General features: G+C 38.8%; 1 protein-coding gene across 1 annotated transcript; it reads right to left on the bottom strand.

Annotated features, from left to right (window-relative positions):
* Nucleotides 1-12,636: 12,636 nt before the first annotated feature.
* On the bottom strand, nucleotides 12,637-14,964 carry LOC131253715 (pentatricopeptide repeat-containing protein At1g08070, chloroplastic-like). Its single transcript, XM_058254849.1, has one exon. It carries the CDS (start codon nucleotides 14,780-14,782, stop codon nucleotides 12,923-12,925), a length of 1,860 nt encoding a protein of 619 aa, XP_058110832.1. The 5' UTR covers nucleotides 14,783-14,964; the 3' UTR covers nucleotides 12,637-12,922.
* Nucleotides 14,965-15,191: the final 227 nt, after the last annotated feature.

Below are 15,191 nucleotides of genomic sequence, written 5' to 3'. Positions count from 1 at the left end.
TCTAGGAAGTTTTTAATGGTGGGTGTTCAATAACCAGTGGTGTATCCACCTGAGATTTAGATTTGCCTCATTTTTGGGCCCATGCTTTAAGATGAGCTAGGAAAATAGATGGGCAAAGTGGATAAAACACATACGTCACAGTGGGGGCCACAACACCAACCAATGCTGAGATCTTGGTACTGGAGTGGTCATTGGCGAGTCTGAGTCTAGACCGCGGTATGTGGCCCATGCATTTTTTACCCTTTCAAAATATTTTTAACCCTTATAGGCCACATTTTAAAATCCATGAAGCCACCATTATTGATATTGAATACCTTGGTCATAATCACATTGGGAGTATGGCTTTTTTCTTCTTTTTTTTTTGTTAGTACACACCCATGTCAGTACACACACTCCATGTTAGCCAACCCCGCTAGGGATCGATACCAAGACCTCAAATTGGGAGTATGGCTAATCTCTCACTTGTAGAAGGGCAACATGCATAGTATATTAGCATGTTTTAAATTCTCTCTGACTAATTATAGGGGTAAAAATATCCACAACTACACTTATTATATGTAATAAAGATTAGTTTTTCATGCTTATGAAATCCAATCTGTTTAATAGGTTGGCCCCACCATGATGATCACCACAACTACTCTCTCTCTCTCTCTCTCTCTCTCTCTCTCTCTCTCTCTCTCTCTCAATTCTTCTTGCTTAAGCAATTTCCTTGTTTTTGATGACTCATATAATAATTACTAGTCTTCTCAACTCTAACTTAACCTCTTTTAATGGGTCACACTAAATATACTAAGGGCCAGATTGAAGGGGTACATCTGTAATAAATAACTAGTTAGTATGCAAATCATAATACATTCTTTTGTATAATTTAAACTCATTAAACAAATGGACTCTCTGCGACACTCATCATGGATGGTCCAGATCAATGATGGGACTTTCTACGTTACAAATCAATATGGACAATTCATTTTCTTAGCCATGGATGAGATGGTTAAGATCCATACTAGCAACTGGTTCTTCTTTACTATATGGACAGTTTATTTTCCCAGCCATCAATCAGATTGTTAGGATTATCCTATCAAAGTTACTTTTAAAGAGGGACAAGGAATAGAAGGTGATTTCGAGGCCCATCCATATCAATGACTTCACTTTATCTATTATAATCAAATATCGATCGTTCATTTTCGTAGCTACGTACTGATTAGGTTGTTAGGGCCACCTAATCAAATTGACTTTTAAGAGAGTCAAACAATCAAAAGTGGCCCTCACATAGTGAACAATCTTGATCAATGAAATATGCACTGTTCATTTTCCTAATCAATGAATGGTTAAGTAAATGATCAAAGTGGGTCCTTACTCATGCCTTAGTGGTAGACTCAGAAGAGTTTCAACACAAGGTCATGGGTTATGAGTACTCATTGTGGTGTGAGTGCGTGGGTGTGTGAGTGTTGGAAAAAGAACAAACTAGTACAAAACGGATGATAGAGGAAAAAGACAATGAGACAATTAGATTTATTAGGTTGGAGGCTCAAATTAAACAGTCAATTTCTCAAGACAAATTTGCTACTCTTTTTCTATTAATTCCAACAAGTGTAACTAAAAGAAATATGCAAATTGTCTTCAGTATACAATGAACTCTCAATCCAAACTTTAACATGAAAATTTGCACATTTAAGTGTTGAAGTGATCTCTAGTTTTGACACGGATATGCCTTTAAAACATTCATAAAAATCATAGCAAAATGTTAGATTCAATAGTATTACATAGTATATGATTTTATCTAAAAAATGATTCATAATATATCTTCTGAATTATAGTATTCAGGATTTATAGTAATTGAAGGGCCATAGAGTTCTCCCTGAAGAGATGCTCATGTGTCTCTTCAGGACATTCATACCCATTCACAGCAAACAATTTCTTTCCATGAAAGAATATGAATCTATCCTATGACAGTTATTTCTGTACCATTTTAGACAAAAACAATTATTTCAACAGAGTATAAAACTGTAGCCACATGTCCTAATCATTCTAACTATTGTCATATGAGCAGCACATGGCATAGGTGCCACATGTACAATCATGTTACAGTCAATCTCAATCAACACTCAAGTTAAAATACTTCACGATAGACCCTAGTTCAATTCAAGTTGCACCATGGCTAAAAAAAGATTTGAATCGGTGCAAAAAAGATTAAGGTTCTTTTGGCTCCATGCTACGATGTCACGTGTAAAGTGCTAAGTGCGCCTAATAAAGCACCAAAAAGTGCCCAATTAGCATGCCGTATGCACGGTTCGCACTATCCTTGAAAAGATTTGAACCCTTGTTGCAAAAGCAAAAACCTCTTCTCATACCAGTTGATTATATACTCTTTTATTGAAATTTTTTCATAATCAATATATTTATTTACTTACTAAAAATAAACTTTTATTTTTGAAATTTATTTTTATTATAAGAACACAACAAGCGCATGTGTAAAAAAAAAGAAAGTAAATGATCAAAGTGACTTTCATGGGGAATTGACAATCAAATAGGCACATAGGGTCATTGATCAGAACTTTTTATTGTTATAATCAGTACGGACCATCCATTTTTCCACCATTAATTCAAAAAATTAGGATCATCCGGTATAAATCACTTTTTTAAGGATCATCTTATAGGACCATCTATTGTTGATTTCCTTGGCATAAAGCTAAATTGATTTTGTTTCTTGTCTTAGGCATCTATTAACTTTGTGCCTCTTTTTTTTTTTTTTTTTCTTTTTCTTTTTCTTTTTTTTTTTGTAAATAGATGTCTAATGCTTTTTCTTCCGGTTTGCATGATTCAATCAAACATGAGGCTACACATGTCAGCGAGGGCCTGTATTTGGTTAACGTGTGCGATCAAGATAGTGTAGGTATGCTAGAGTTGTACTTGACTAAAGTTTGAGTGAATGTTGGTGCCCCAGTATTGAGATGGACCAATTAAGACCAAAATTGTGGACTTAACCACCGGTTGTAAAAGTGAGTAGGCTATTTGTAGAAGGGTAAGGGTTAATCCTTCCACTGATATGGAACGCTCATCAAACTTAACATCCCGACTAAATATGATCTTGCGTAAAATTCGGTCATACGGTCTGTATCCTTTCACCCCATTACCATAGCCAACAAAAGTATAGTTTTAACCATCTGGTTTAACTTATCTCTTTCAATTGACGATACATGTAAGCATCACAATCAAATATGTGCAGTTCCGAATAATCAAGTTCATGGCCAGTTCATACTTCCTCTAGAATTTTACAATTAATTGGTGTAGACAAAAATCGATTCAGTAAATAACAAATAGCATTTATGGCCTCAACCCCTAGTTCATTGCCCAATGCAACATTACTCAACATACTCCAAGCTCTTTTCAAAAGAGTCTGATTTATACATTCAGCTACACCATTCTCTTGTAATGTATGCCTCATTATGTTATGTCTCACGATCCCCTCATCCTTACAATATTAATCAAGATTCCCCAGAAGTAAATTCTTCATTGTTGTCTATCCTCATAATTCACCTTTCACCATGTTTGCTTTTCAACCATTGCCTTATATGCCTTGAAAGTGGCGAAAATATTGAATTTATGTTTCATAAAATAAACTTATACCTTCTAAAGAAGTCGTCAATGAATGTGACCAATGTTGTCGAATCGCATATGCAATCATGTGCGATATGCAATCGCACAATCGCATATGTGACCGCATTTTTTTTTAATTTTTTAAAAAAGATTTTTTTAAAAAATGAAAAAAAAATAAAAATATAATATATATATATATATATATATATATATATATATATATATATATATATATATATATATATATATATATAAAAGAAACTAAAGAAAACATTCATAAGTTAATAGATAACTAATTTTACATATTTAAAATACATTTAAGATAAATAAAATCAACTAAACAATGAATTAAACATCAAGTCATCAACATTCAACAATATATTTAACAAGTGAGAAGTAACAACAAAATCAACAGACTATTTATCTATTATTGTAGAAAATCAACAAGCTATCTTCTTTAAAATTTAAGAGTGTTTTGATCTTCCAACTTCCAAGAGAAAGAATGTAGGGGAGGGAGGGAGAGAGAGAGAGAGAGAGAGAGAGAGAGAGAGAGAGAGAGAGAGAGAGCACTTGAAATAAAGAAATGTAAGAAAGAAGAGAGTAAGAGAGTTTTGGGCTGAGAATATTACAAATGGAGGAAATTTGGAAGCCTTTTTATAGGCAAAAAAGTTTTATTTTTTTACAAAAAATAAAAATAAAAAATTTAATGTTCCAAGGCCAATATGCGATCGCATATGTTGTATGTGATTGCATATTTTCACATATGCAATCGCATGTGCCAAAATTGCATATGTGATCTGTATATGGATATTCGCATATGCACATATGCGATCACACATGACAATACAGAATGTGACAAAGAATGACAACCCTCCTTCAAAAACAAAGGGCAATGGCCACCACGCATCCGAATGCACATAGTCAAGTCATCATTTAATAACATATTTTTCAGTTTTAAAACTCAACCTTGATTGTTTTTCGTATATGCAGTGCTCACATATATCTAATCAAAAAATTTAAAAGAAGTACATTCATATTGCACTTGTTTATGTGGTTTAGGCGTGCATGCCACAAACGTGCCAACGTAGAATACGCTACAGATGGTGCAGCTCCACTCAATATAATATTCTCGATCAACCTATAAAGGTTTCTACTCTGTTGTGCCTTCATAACTATGAGTATCCCTTTAGAAACCTTCAGGACACCCTCATAACTGATGAATTTGCATCCGAGTGCCTCAAGTGCTCCCAGAGATATCAAATTCTTCTTTAAATCTAAAATATGCCTCACATCGGTCAGAGTACACTCCACCCCATCAAGCACTCTGATGCGAATTGAATCAATTTCGATCATCTTGAAGGCATGGTCATTGCCCATAAGAATTAGGCCACCATCATGTTAGACAGGCACCACATGCCTTATATAGAAGATTTTGTATTTACCATCTTACCTTGTATAGTCGTTGTAAAACTCTATATATTCAACCCTTCAGGGTTGTCTCAAATACAGAAAAGAAAAGGAGAATCATTTTCCTTAAAACCTCCATTGTTCTCCATTGTTTTTGGTCTGTTTTCATGGTATCAGAGCGATCCTAATCCGGCATCTTTTCATCACCTACCGTCTGTCAAATCTGGCCCTCCCTTGTCCGACCCGGCTCCTCCCCTGTCAGATCCGGCCCTCCCCACGCTCATCCGATCTTCCCCAGGCTTGTCCGCACGCCCCTGCTACGCGTCCCCTGCGCACGACCCTATGCACGCACCTGCGCACGTCCCTGCGCATGCACGCTCCCTACACCCTTTGCGCCTCTCTGTTGCGTCCGATCTCTGCTGCATCTCTACTTCCGATCTCTGCTTTCGATCTCTGCTGCGTCTCTGCTTCCGATCTCTGCATCCGATCTTTACTGCGTCTTTACTTCCGATCTCTGTTGCGTCCGATCTTTGCTACACTTCATGCTCTACAGCATCTACAACCGATCTACTGCTCCATCTGATCCCTACTGTTGCACGTCCCTATTACTATTTTGCTACATCTGATCCCCTTTTGCTGGTTGCTCCATCAGATCTTTTGCTGGTTGCTGTTCTAATCTTCGGCTGTAAGGTACTTTCTTCTTCCGCATTGTTTTTTATCTCGTCCTATCTATGGATAAAGACTCCCATACAGGGGCCCCACGATGTAGTTTCGATGGCACCAACTACAATCTATAGGCCATCCACTTTCAAAGTTTTCTCAAGGGTCGTAGTTTGTGGGGAATGATTTATGGATCTATTACTGTCCCCGCTTCCACCGATGCCGACAGAATGGCTGATTGGGAAATGAAAAATGGACGAATTATTACATGGATTCTTGATTCAGTCGATCGATCAATAACTGTTGGCCTCACGCCACATCGCACTGCTAAGGCTATGTGGGAGCATCTCCAGACAATATATCAACAGAGTAATGCGGCTAGGTTATACCGCCTGGAACAAGATCTGGTTCACCTTACTCAGGGTGACAAGAGTATTCAATCTTTCTATTCTATAATGGTTACAATTTGGACAAAGATGGCTATGATGAATCCTGACTTCCCAAATGACTTTAAAATATTCCATACAATGCACGAGAGTGCGCAAGTTAGACAGTTTCTTATGAAACTACGTCCGGAATTTGAGCATTGCAAGGCTGTTCTCTTGAACCATAGCCCAACTCCTTCAATGAATTCGGTTATCAATGATTTATTAGCCGAGGAACAACGACTGCAGGTCCTCTCTCAAGGGACATCTCAGGGACCATCTAACCTGGCACTTACTGTATCCACCTTTGCACCAAACCGTGGTTCCACTCCTTTAAGTTGTCGTGGCTGTAACAAATTGGGACATGTCGTCGCCCAGTACAAAGATTGGTACGCATATTGTCGAAGAACTGGTCATGGTATTCAGGACTGTCGTTCTCGTACATACGCATCCTCATTCGGACGTGGACGTGGTGGTTGAGGTCGTGGCTGTGGTCGTGCTCTTTCTGCTACTTCTGTGACTACTTCTTCCGAACTTTCTGTTAATGATACTACATCCACTGGTTCTGTTGAAGGTCTTTCCTCACCTTTATCTCCTACGATGCTTCAGCAGATCGTGCAGGCCCTTTCCGTGGCCGGTATGTCAGGTATCACCGCATCTTCTCCATGGTTCTTTGATTCTGGTGCTTCAAATCATATGACTGGTGATGTATCCCATCTTCGCAATATTCGTCCCTATACTGGTAATCAGGCTATTTCTACTGCAGATGACACTAAACTACCAATTCAGTCAATTGGTTCATTAACTTTCTCTCCTTCTGACCATCATCGGTTTACCCTTCGTGATGTGTTTCATGTCCCTAAACTCTCCGCAAATTTAATTTCTGTTGGTCAACTTACATCCAATAACTGTTTAGTCATATTTCTTCCAAATTATTATTTTATGCAGGATCTGGCAATGGGGAAGGTACTTGGGAAGGGTAGGCGGCATGGATGTTTGTACGTGCTGGACTTTCACCCATCCGTTACTCCAGCTCGTTGTTTCTTCTCTCCCTCTTCCTCGGATATTTATTCGGCAAATAAAATGTGGAAACTCTGGCACTTTCGCCTGGGTCATCCATATTCTGATCACTTGAGTCAGCTCTTTTCTTCTGCCATGTTAGGGAATATTTCTCTTAATAAAAGTAATTTGGATTATTCTTGCTCTTCTTGTTACCTTTCAAAAAGTAAGTGTATTCCCTTTCCTCTAAGTACTACAAAATCATCATGTATATTTGAACTGGTACATACGGATGTCTGGGGCCCTTCCCCAATTATGTCTCCCTTTGGACTACGATATTATGTTATATTCATTAATGATTTCACTCGTTACACCTGGATTTACTTTCTACACTCTAAGTCACAGGTGTTTAAAAAATTCAAAATATTTCATTCTATGGTGAACACACAATTTTAAGTAAAAATTCAAACTCTGACTTAAGGGGGGAGTATCTCTCCACCAATTTTCATACATATCTTCAGGGTCATGGGATTACTCATCAGACCACCTGTTCTGATACTCTACAACGGAATGGGGTGGCTGAACGAAAAAATCGCCATATTGTTGAAACTGCCAATACCTTAATGACAGCTATGAGTGTTCCTCGTTTCTTTTGGGCAGAAGCTATGATGCATTCAGTGTACTTGATTAATCGATTGTCAACCATAGTCCTGAATAGTAAATCTCTACTTTGTTCTCACCGGTTCTCTTCCAACATATTCCACATTTCGTGTTTTTGGTTGTGTATGTTATGTTCATCTGGCATCACGTGAACGTAACAAACTTTCCTCAAAATCAGTCAAATGTATGTACTTGGGATTTGGAGAAACTCAGAAGGGTTTTCGTTGCTATGATCCGGTCTCTCGTCGTGTACAGGTATCACGACATGTTGTTTTTCTTGAGCATATTGCCTTCCATTCATCTGTTCTTCCTTCGCCCACACCAGACTCTCCTGGTCTTACTATTTTTCCTGACATTCCGGTTGCCTCGAGTACACCTCATTGTCCATTACAGGTTTATTCATGACGACCACATACAGATCCATCACTTACTACTCTCCCTACTGTACCTGTAACCGATCCGGATCCTATCTTCGTCCGCAATTCCACTCGTGTACATCGACAGCCTGATCGCTTGATATACTCTATGTCTGCCATGAATACTACCCTGGATACTGTATCTATTCCTACTTCATACCATCAGGCAGCCAGTCATGATTGTTGGAAGAAGGCTATGGCAGAAGAACTTGCAGCATTGAATGATAATCATACGTGGGACATTGTTACTCGACCTACTGACCACCAATTAATTGGCAGTAAATGGATTTATTCTGTGAAGCTCAAGTCTGACGGATCATTGGATGGATACAAAGCTCGGCTTGTCACTCAGGGATACAAACAGGAACACAGAATTGATTATGATGAGACATTTGCTCATGTGGCCAAGATAAAAACTGTTCCTACTCTTCTAGCAATATCATCAGTTCGCTCCTGGCCACTCTCTCAGATGAACGTGAAAAATACTTTTCTTCATGGAGACCTCCAAGAAACAGTATATTTGAAACCCTCCTCCTGGATCTTTAATCCATGCCAATGAAGTCTATATGGTCTCAAACAAGCCCCTCGGGCATGGTTCCAATGTTTTCATGATGTTGTTACAGGAGCTGGCTTTACTCAAAATGGTCATGATCCATCATTATTCTTGTGCACCTCTGAGCATGGAATCATCATTGTTCTCATATATATTAATGACCTACTTCTGACTGGTAGCGATGATACTGACATCTCGGCATTAAAGGAAGTTCTGCAGTCATCCTTCAAGAAAAAGGACCTGGGTCATCTGACATACTTTCTTGGACTTAAATTTTCGCATTCTATACGTGGAATCCTGGTCAGCTAGCATAAATATACCAAGGATCTTCTCACTTTGACTTCTTTAACAGATCAGAAGACAGTTCAAACTCCCTCGAAACTTAACGTTCACTATGGCCGTGACGATGATGAACTCCTTGCGGATCCCACATTATACTACCGTTTAGTTGGGAGTCTGGTTTACTTAACAATGACTCGTCCTGATATTGCCTATGCGGTCCAAGTTGTCAGCCAATTTGTTTCTGTTCCTCGAACTCTTCATATGACCGCAGTATTGCGTATCTTACATATCTACGTGGAACTCTGGATCGATCTCTGTTCTTCTCCTCCACGGCCCCTCTGGACCTTTGTGCTTATTCAGATGCTAACTGGGCCGGTTGTACTCTCACACGCAGATCTACCACTAGCTACTGTGTTTTTCTCAGCACTTCTTTCATCTCTTGGAAGTGTAAGAAGTAAGTCACTGTTTCCAAATCAAGCACAGAAGCCGAGTATAGAGCAATGTCAGCAGCTTGTAGTGAGATTATCTGGTTACATGGACTTCTTTCTGACTTGGGTGTTCATCTACAAGATCCTACTCCACTCCGTGTAGATAATCTAAGTGTCATTCAGATTGGTTCTAATCCGGTTTTTCATGAACGGACAAAGGATATTGAAGTTGACTGTCACTTCATCCGTGAGAAGTTTCAATCTCAGATCATTTCGCTACCACATGTTGCATCCCATGATCAGATTGCCGACATTCTCACGAAGTCCCTAACTTCTGCACGACACTCATTTCTAGTTAGCAAACTATTACTTGTTGATGACAAGCATTAGTTTGAGGGGGGATGTTAGACAGGCACCACATGCCTTATATAGAAAATTTTGTATTTACCAGCTTACCTTGTATAGTCGTTGTAAAACTCTATATATTCAACCCTTCAGGGTTGTCTCAAATACAGAAAAGAAATGGAGAATCATTCTCCTCAAAACCTCAATTATTCTCCATTGTTTTTAGTTTGTTTTCACATCATACTCACTATATATGGTGAACCAACTCTGATGAGGACACATGTGGTACGATGGCTTCCTTCGGTGAATCATTGAATTTCTCTTTCTTTTGGATCTTGCTACAATTTCGACACTTCAACTTTCCTTTGTCTTTCGACTTGGACCTAAATCTCAACTTCTCTTCTCTCACTTAGACGATCTTCCCCGAATAACCAACACACCCGTAGAGTTACATTTCCCTCCATTATTCCTTCTCAACTGCTTCAGCCGAAGGGCTGGGATAACGATATTGACGTCAAAGGTATCCTTACCATAGCAAAGAGTATCAAACAGACACCCGTAAGACTTCGAGAGAGATGTCAACAAAAGTAGGGCTTTATCTTTTTCATCGATCTTCACCTCCAAACTTATCAATTTGTAAATCAGTTTGTTGAAGACGTTGATGTGCTCAAAGAGATCCAACCCGTTCACCATCTTCAGATTATAAAAACCGTTTCTTCAGATACAAGCGATTGGAGAGCGATTTCGTCATATAGATGCTCTCTAACTTTGTCCACAATCTTGCAGTAGTCGTCTCATCGATGACATTATATAAGACTTCATCAGCTAAGTACAATTGAATTATGTTAATCATCATCTGATCAAGTTTATCCCAATCCACTTCTTTCATCGATTCATGACGTTTTACTTTCCCAATGAGTGTGTGCTACAACCCTTGCTAAATTAAGAGAGCTTTCATCTTCAACCTTCGTAATTCAAAATTATTTTTACGCATGAACTTCTTTGTCTCGAACTTTACATTTGATCCCCTTGATGCTATGTCTTATATTCAATCTGAAAATCCAATGTTCACTCTGAGACCTCTTATTGGGAATGCAACAAACCCTAACATGACTTGTCCAGCATGATAGTAACCTCAAACATAATATAACAATGCAATAGAGAACGAAATTCAAACAACCACAGAGAACACCTGAATTTTACATGGAAAAACCCTTTTATGGGAAAAAATCACAGTACATACCGACAAACAATCCACTAAAATTATAAAGTTACAAGAGGTGGAACAACTTATATATTTAAAACCCAAACCCTCTCTATGTATTAAGCACTCATTTTTCTAACCCTAATCCTGTATTACAAAGGCTTATATAGACTTTCGTACGTATTTAAAAACAAATCCCACACGCGAAACTCGCGCACACTTACGCGTTTTGCCAATCGACCCAACTGGGCCTTCAGCTGACTAAGAAATAAATGTTGTCATGTTTAATGATGCATTGCATTTGAAGTTGATATTCATGACTTAACACTAGCATGCCAATTTTGACTAAAATTGATTGTGCATTTGGAAGTAACTACATTTTCATTGAGTGGTAGACTTACATAGTTTCAACACTAAGGTCATGGGTTCAAATGCCCATGTGGTGTGTGTGGGTGTGAATGTGTGCGTGTGTACGCGTGCATGTAAAAAAAAAAAACGTTTGCATTGAGTAGAATGGCCATTGTGCTTAATGCAGCTCAAGCTCAATTAGGTCACAATTACCATTGAGCTAATTTGCCATTTTGAGCTGGATTTGTGAACTTTCTACACCAATTGGAATCTAAAATGAGGTCTCTATTGTTTATAAACAAAAGCCTATTTGAACACTCAAGTTGGAGGCGTTTAAAGAAGCACTGAAATCTGAATGCACATATTCACTCTTTCCAAACTGGGCCTGGCCTTAATAAATTAACAAACAAAGATCTTGAGAGGATCAATAAGCTCTATATTGACTTAAAGTTGAAAAACATTTCCTTTCAAATAGAGGAGAATACAACTGAAGCAAGATGAAACGTACGAGGAACCATGGCTACCATTCATCGCAAGGGAATTCATGCAGTTGATGTGTTAGGTTTCAATGCAATTTAAGCAATCATAAAGACATACGTCCGTATACCCAAAAACATACATTATAGGTAAATATACATACTTGTGTTAGCCATTCCCAGTGCATATACAAAGCTTCTCAGGTAACAGTGGTCTAGAAAATTGCAGCTGGATATATAAATGATGCTCACCATACCTTTTCTGCATGAAAGCGTGTAACAATTCAACATGATACTCCTTAATTGCAAAAACCCAATATAAATAAAAATAATTAATAAAAGAGTATGAATTTTCATTTCCAACTATAAAAGAGAAGAATATTATAAATAGACCATGAAACTACTTCAAGATAAACTGAATGAATCTGCTTGTTAGCAATCGAAAAAGACACAGGCACTAGTCAGCAATACATATAATTTTTGTACAGAATTGAAAAAGAAAAAGAAGAATACAAGTTTTAGCTCCAACCTTGTAAAATCCAGTGGGCAAGAGACACAAGCCCTTTGTTAAGTAAGGCCCACCATGTATATTGTATAACAAAAAGGACACAGAAAGAATTGACCACATTGCACATTCAATGTATACGTGCAGCCAACTGATACAGGCCACCATATATATACCTATAATGGGACCCACCAGCCGCCTGGATCTTGCAAAAACATGCCACATTTGTCACGCGCGGAGAGTAGGGGTCAAGACCCTGTTCTCATCTCAAAATAAAATGCTTGTGCAAGATAGAGCTTTGGCTTTGATCTTGCGGTCGAACCAATTGCGGTCGAACCAATTGGCCTCTCAACACATGAAATTGATATGCTATCATGTGGGCCCGTATGAGTCCAAGTCAGCATTCCAAGTCTACAGCAATCACCTCCTTAGGTGCTTACAAATCAATGTAGATGAGAACTGGATGGTAAAGGGAAGATGGATGTCTTATGTTGTGCCGTTGTGGTGTACCAAACAGAAGCATCCCCATTACAGAGTCTTCAAATGCACTCAAGAATATAGTTCGAATTATCTGCAATCTGGTAAGAGAAGCATCTGCATATCTTCTACTAAAAATGCTATGAAAACTCAAAATCTGAATTCAGAGCATAACCAGCTGACTTCAACTGCAAGCTCAACCCATTAACAACAGTATATATCTCATCAGACCTCTGATGAGACGAATCTCCAACTAGAAACTTGTGTACCCTATCCTCCACTTCTATCCAACTATAAGCAGCTGTTTTTTGCACCCTTTTCTCTCTCATCAAGACCCTTGTTTTCAAGGACTCCTCCCATCTCCCTGCACCAGCATACATATTAGAAAGAAGAACATAATTACCAGAATTCTCGGGCTCTAATACTAGTAGCTTCTCAACCGCCCGCTCAGCAAGCTCTAAATTTGAATGAATTCGACATGCACTCAATAAGGTGCCCCATATAACAACATTAGGCTCCACTTCCATCTTACAAATAAACTCATACGCCTCAACCAGTCGACCCGATTTACAGAAAAGATCCACAATGCAAGCATAATGCTCAACCTTTGGTGCTATTTTGTGATCCGATCTTATGCTTTCAAAGAACCCACATCCCAATTCAACAAGTCCTGCGTGGGTGCATGCTGTTAACAATGCAACAAATGTTATATCATTGGGCTTGACACCCGTTTCCTTCATCTTAACATAAAGATCAATTGCTTCCATTGCAAACCCATTAACTGCTAGCCCCCCAATCATTGAGTTCCAAGAAACGACATCTCTCTTGGGCATCTCATCAAAGACTTGACGAGCTTTTCTAATGTTTCCACATTTAGCGTACATGTCCAATAGGGCGGAACCAACATATACATTAAAACTGAAGCCCTGACTCTCAATGTAGTTGCCTATACGCTCGCCGGCTTCCACTGACCCCAATTGACCACAAGCAGACAAAATGCTTACAAGCGTGATATCATTCGGCTTAATTTTTTGCATTTTCATTTGTTCGAAGAGCTCCAGAGCCTCATTTGATCTCCCATTTTGAGCATAACCAGCAATCATGGCACTCCATGCAACGACATCTCTTCGATCCATTTGATCGAACTCTTGGCGCGCATCATCAACAGCCCCACATTTTACATACATTTCCAATATTGCAGTTGACAAAATCAAATTTCTTTGCAAATTATTATCATCAATGAATTTCTTAACCTTCAAGCCCATTTCCAAATCACCCAATTTGGCACATATGGATAGAACTGTCCCCAAGGTATTCTCATTTGGATTAACACCCTCAATTTGCATCAGTTCAAACATTCTCAACCCTTCCATCAAATCCCCATTATGCGTGTAGCACGAAATCATCGAATTCCATGAAACAATAGTTCTGGCAGGCATTTCATCGAAGAGATGACGTGCCTCTAAAACCCTTCCAGATTTAGAGTACCCAGATATCAAACAATTATAAGCAACAGGATCCTTAACCAAAATCTCATCAAAGACCTGTTTAGCAGAATCCAAATCTCCTGTTTTCGCATAGAAATCAATCAAACCTGTCTGAATAAAGACATTGAAACCGAACCCGTATCTTATAACAAGAGAATGTACTTGTCTTCCTTCCGCGGTTGCCGACAAGGAAGCGCATGATTTGAGAACATGCGGAACTGCGAAATATATGATCTGTGTTTGCTTGTGGTGCATTAGAAAGAAGGTATCGACAACTTCCTTATTCAAAGACAATCTAAAGTAGGTTGAGATGACGGAACTATAGAGGTTTTGGTCTGGGTGAGGAATTCCATCGAACACCTTACGGGCGTAGTCTATGAATGAGAGATTCAAGAGCCTTTTGAGAAAAAATGCAGTGAGATTGAGATTTTTGGTGAGGACCAGGGCGTGGATTTGCTTGAATTGCTTGAGATGTAGAGTGGCATGAAGGAGATTTATGAGATTTTTCTCCATTTATTAGGGGCAAAATGAGAATTTTCCGCCAAATTCCACCGGAATCTCCTTCGACAGCTCTACTAGCCGTTGGCAACTACGGATTTGAACTCTCTGACAGAAATTATATGATACGTGTCCCGCATCTTTTCAGAAGAAACACGTGTTTCAATTCTGAGGAGTGGGACCCATCTTTCGGTTATCCGGACCACTGGTCAGTGGATGGACCATGCCCCGAAAAAATTGGAAGAACCCGTCCACTAATATTAGGACCTTTTTCCGTTGAATGGGGAACGACTCATCAGCCACTGGGGAAGGGGCTCGACTCATCAGCCACTGGGGAAGGGGCTCAACTGATGTGAAGAAAAGAATTGTGAAAATATTCCCAATCTTCTTCTTAACATTCTTTTTGATAGGCTATATATATATA

This window comes from Magnolia sinica, chromosome 1 (genome assembly GCF_029962835.1).
Source record: "Magnolia sinica isolate HGM2019 chromosome 1, MsV1, whole genome shotgun sequence".
Classification (NCBI taxonomy): Eukaryota; Viridiplantae; Streptophyta; class Magnoliopsida; order Magnoliales; family Magnoliaceae; genus Magnolia; species Magnolia sinica.
This window is presented reverse-complemented; position numbering and strand designations above follow the sequence as displayed.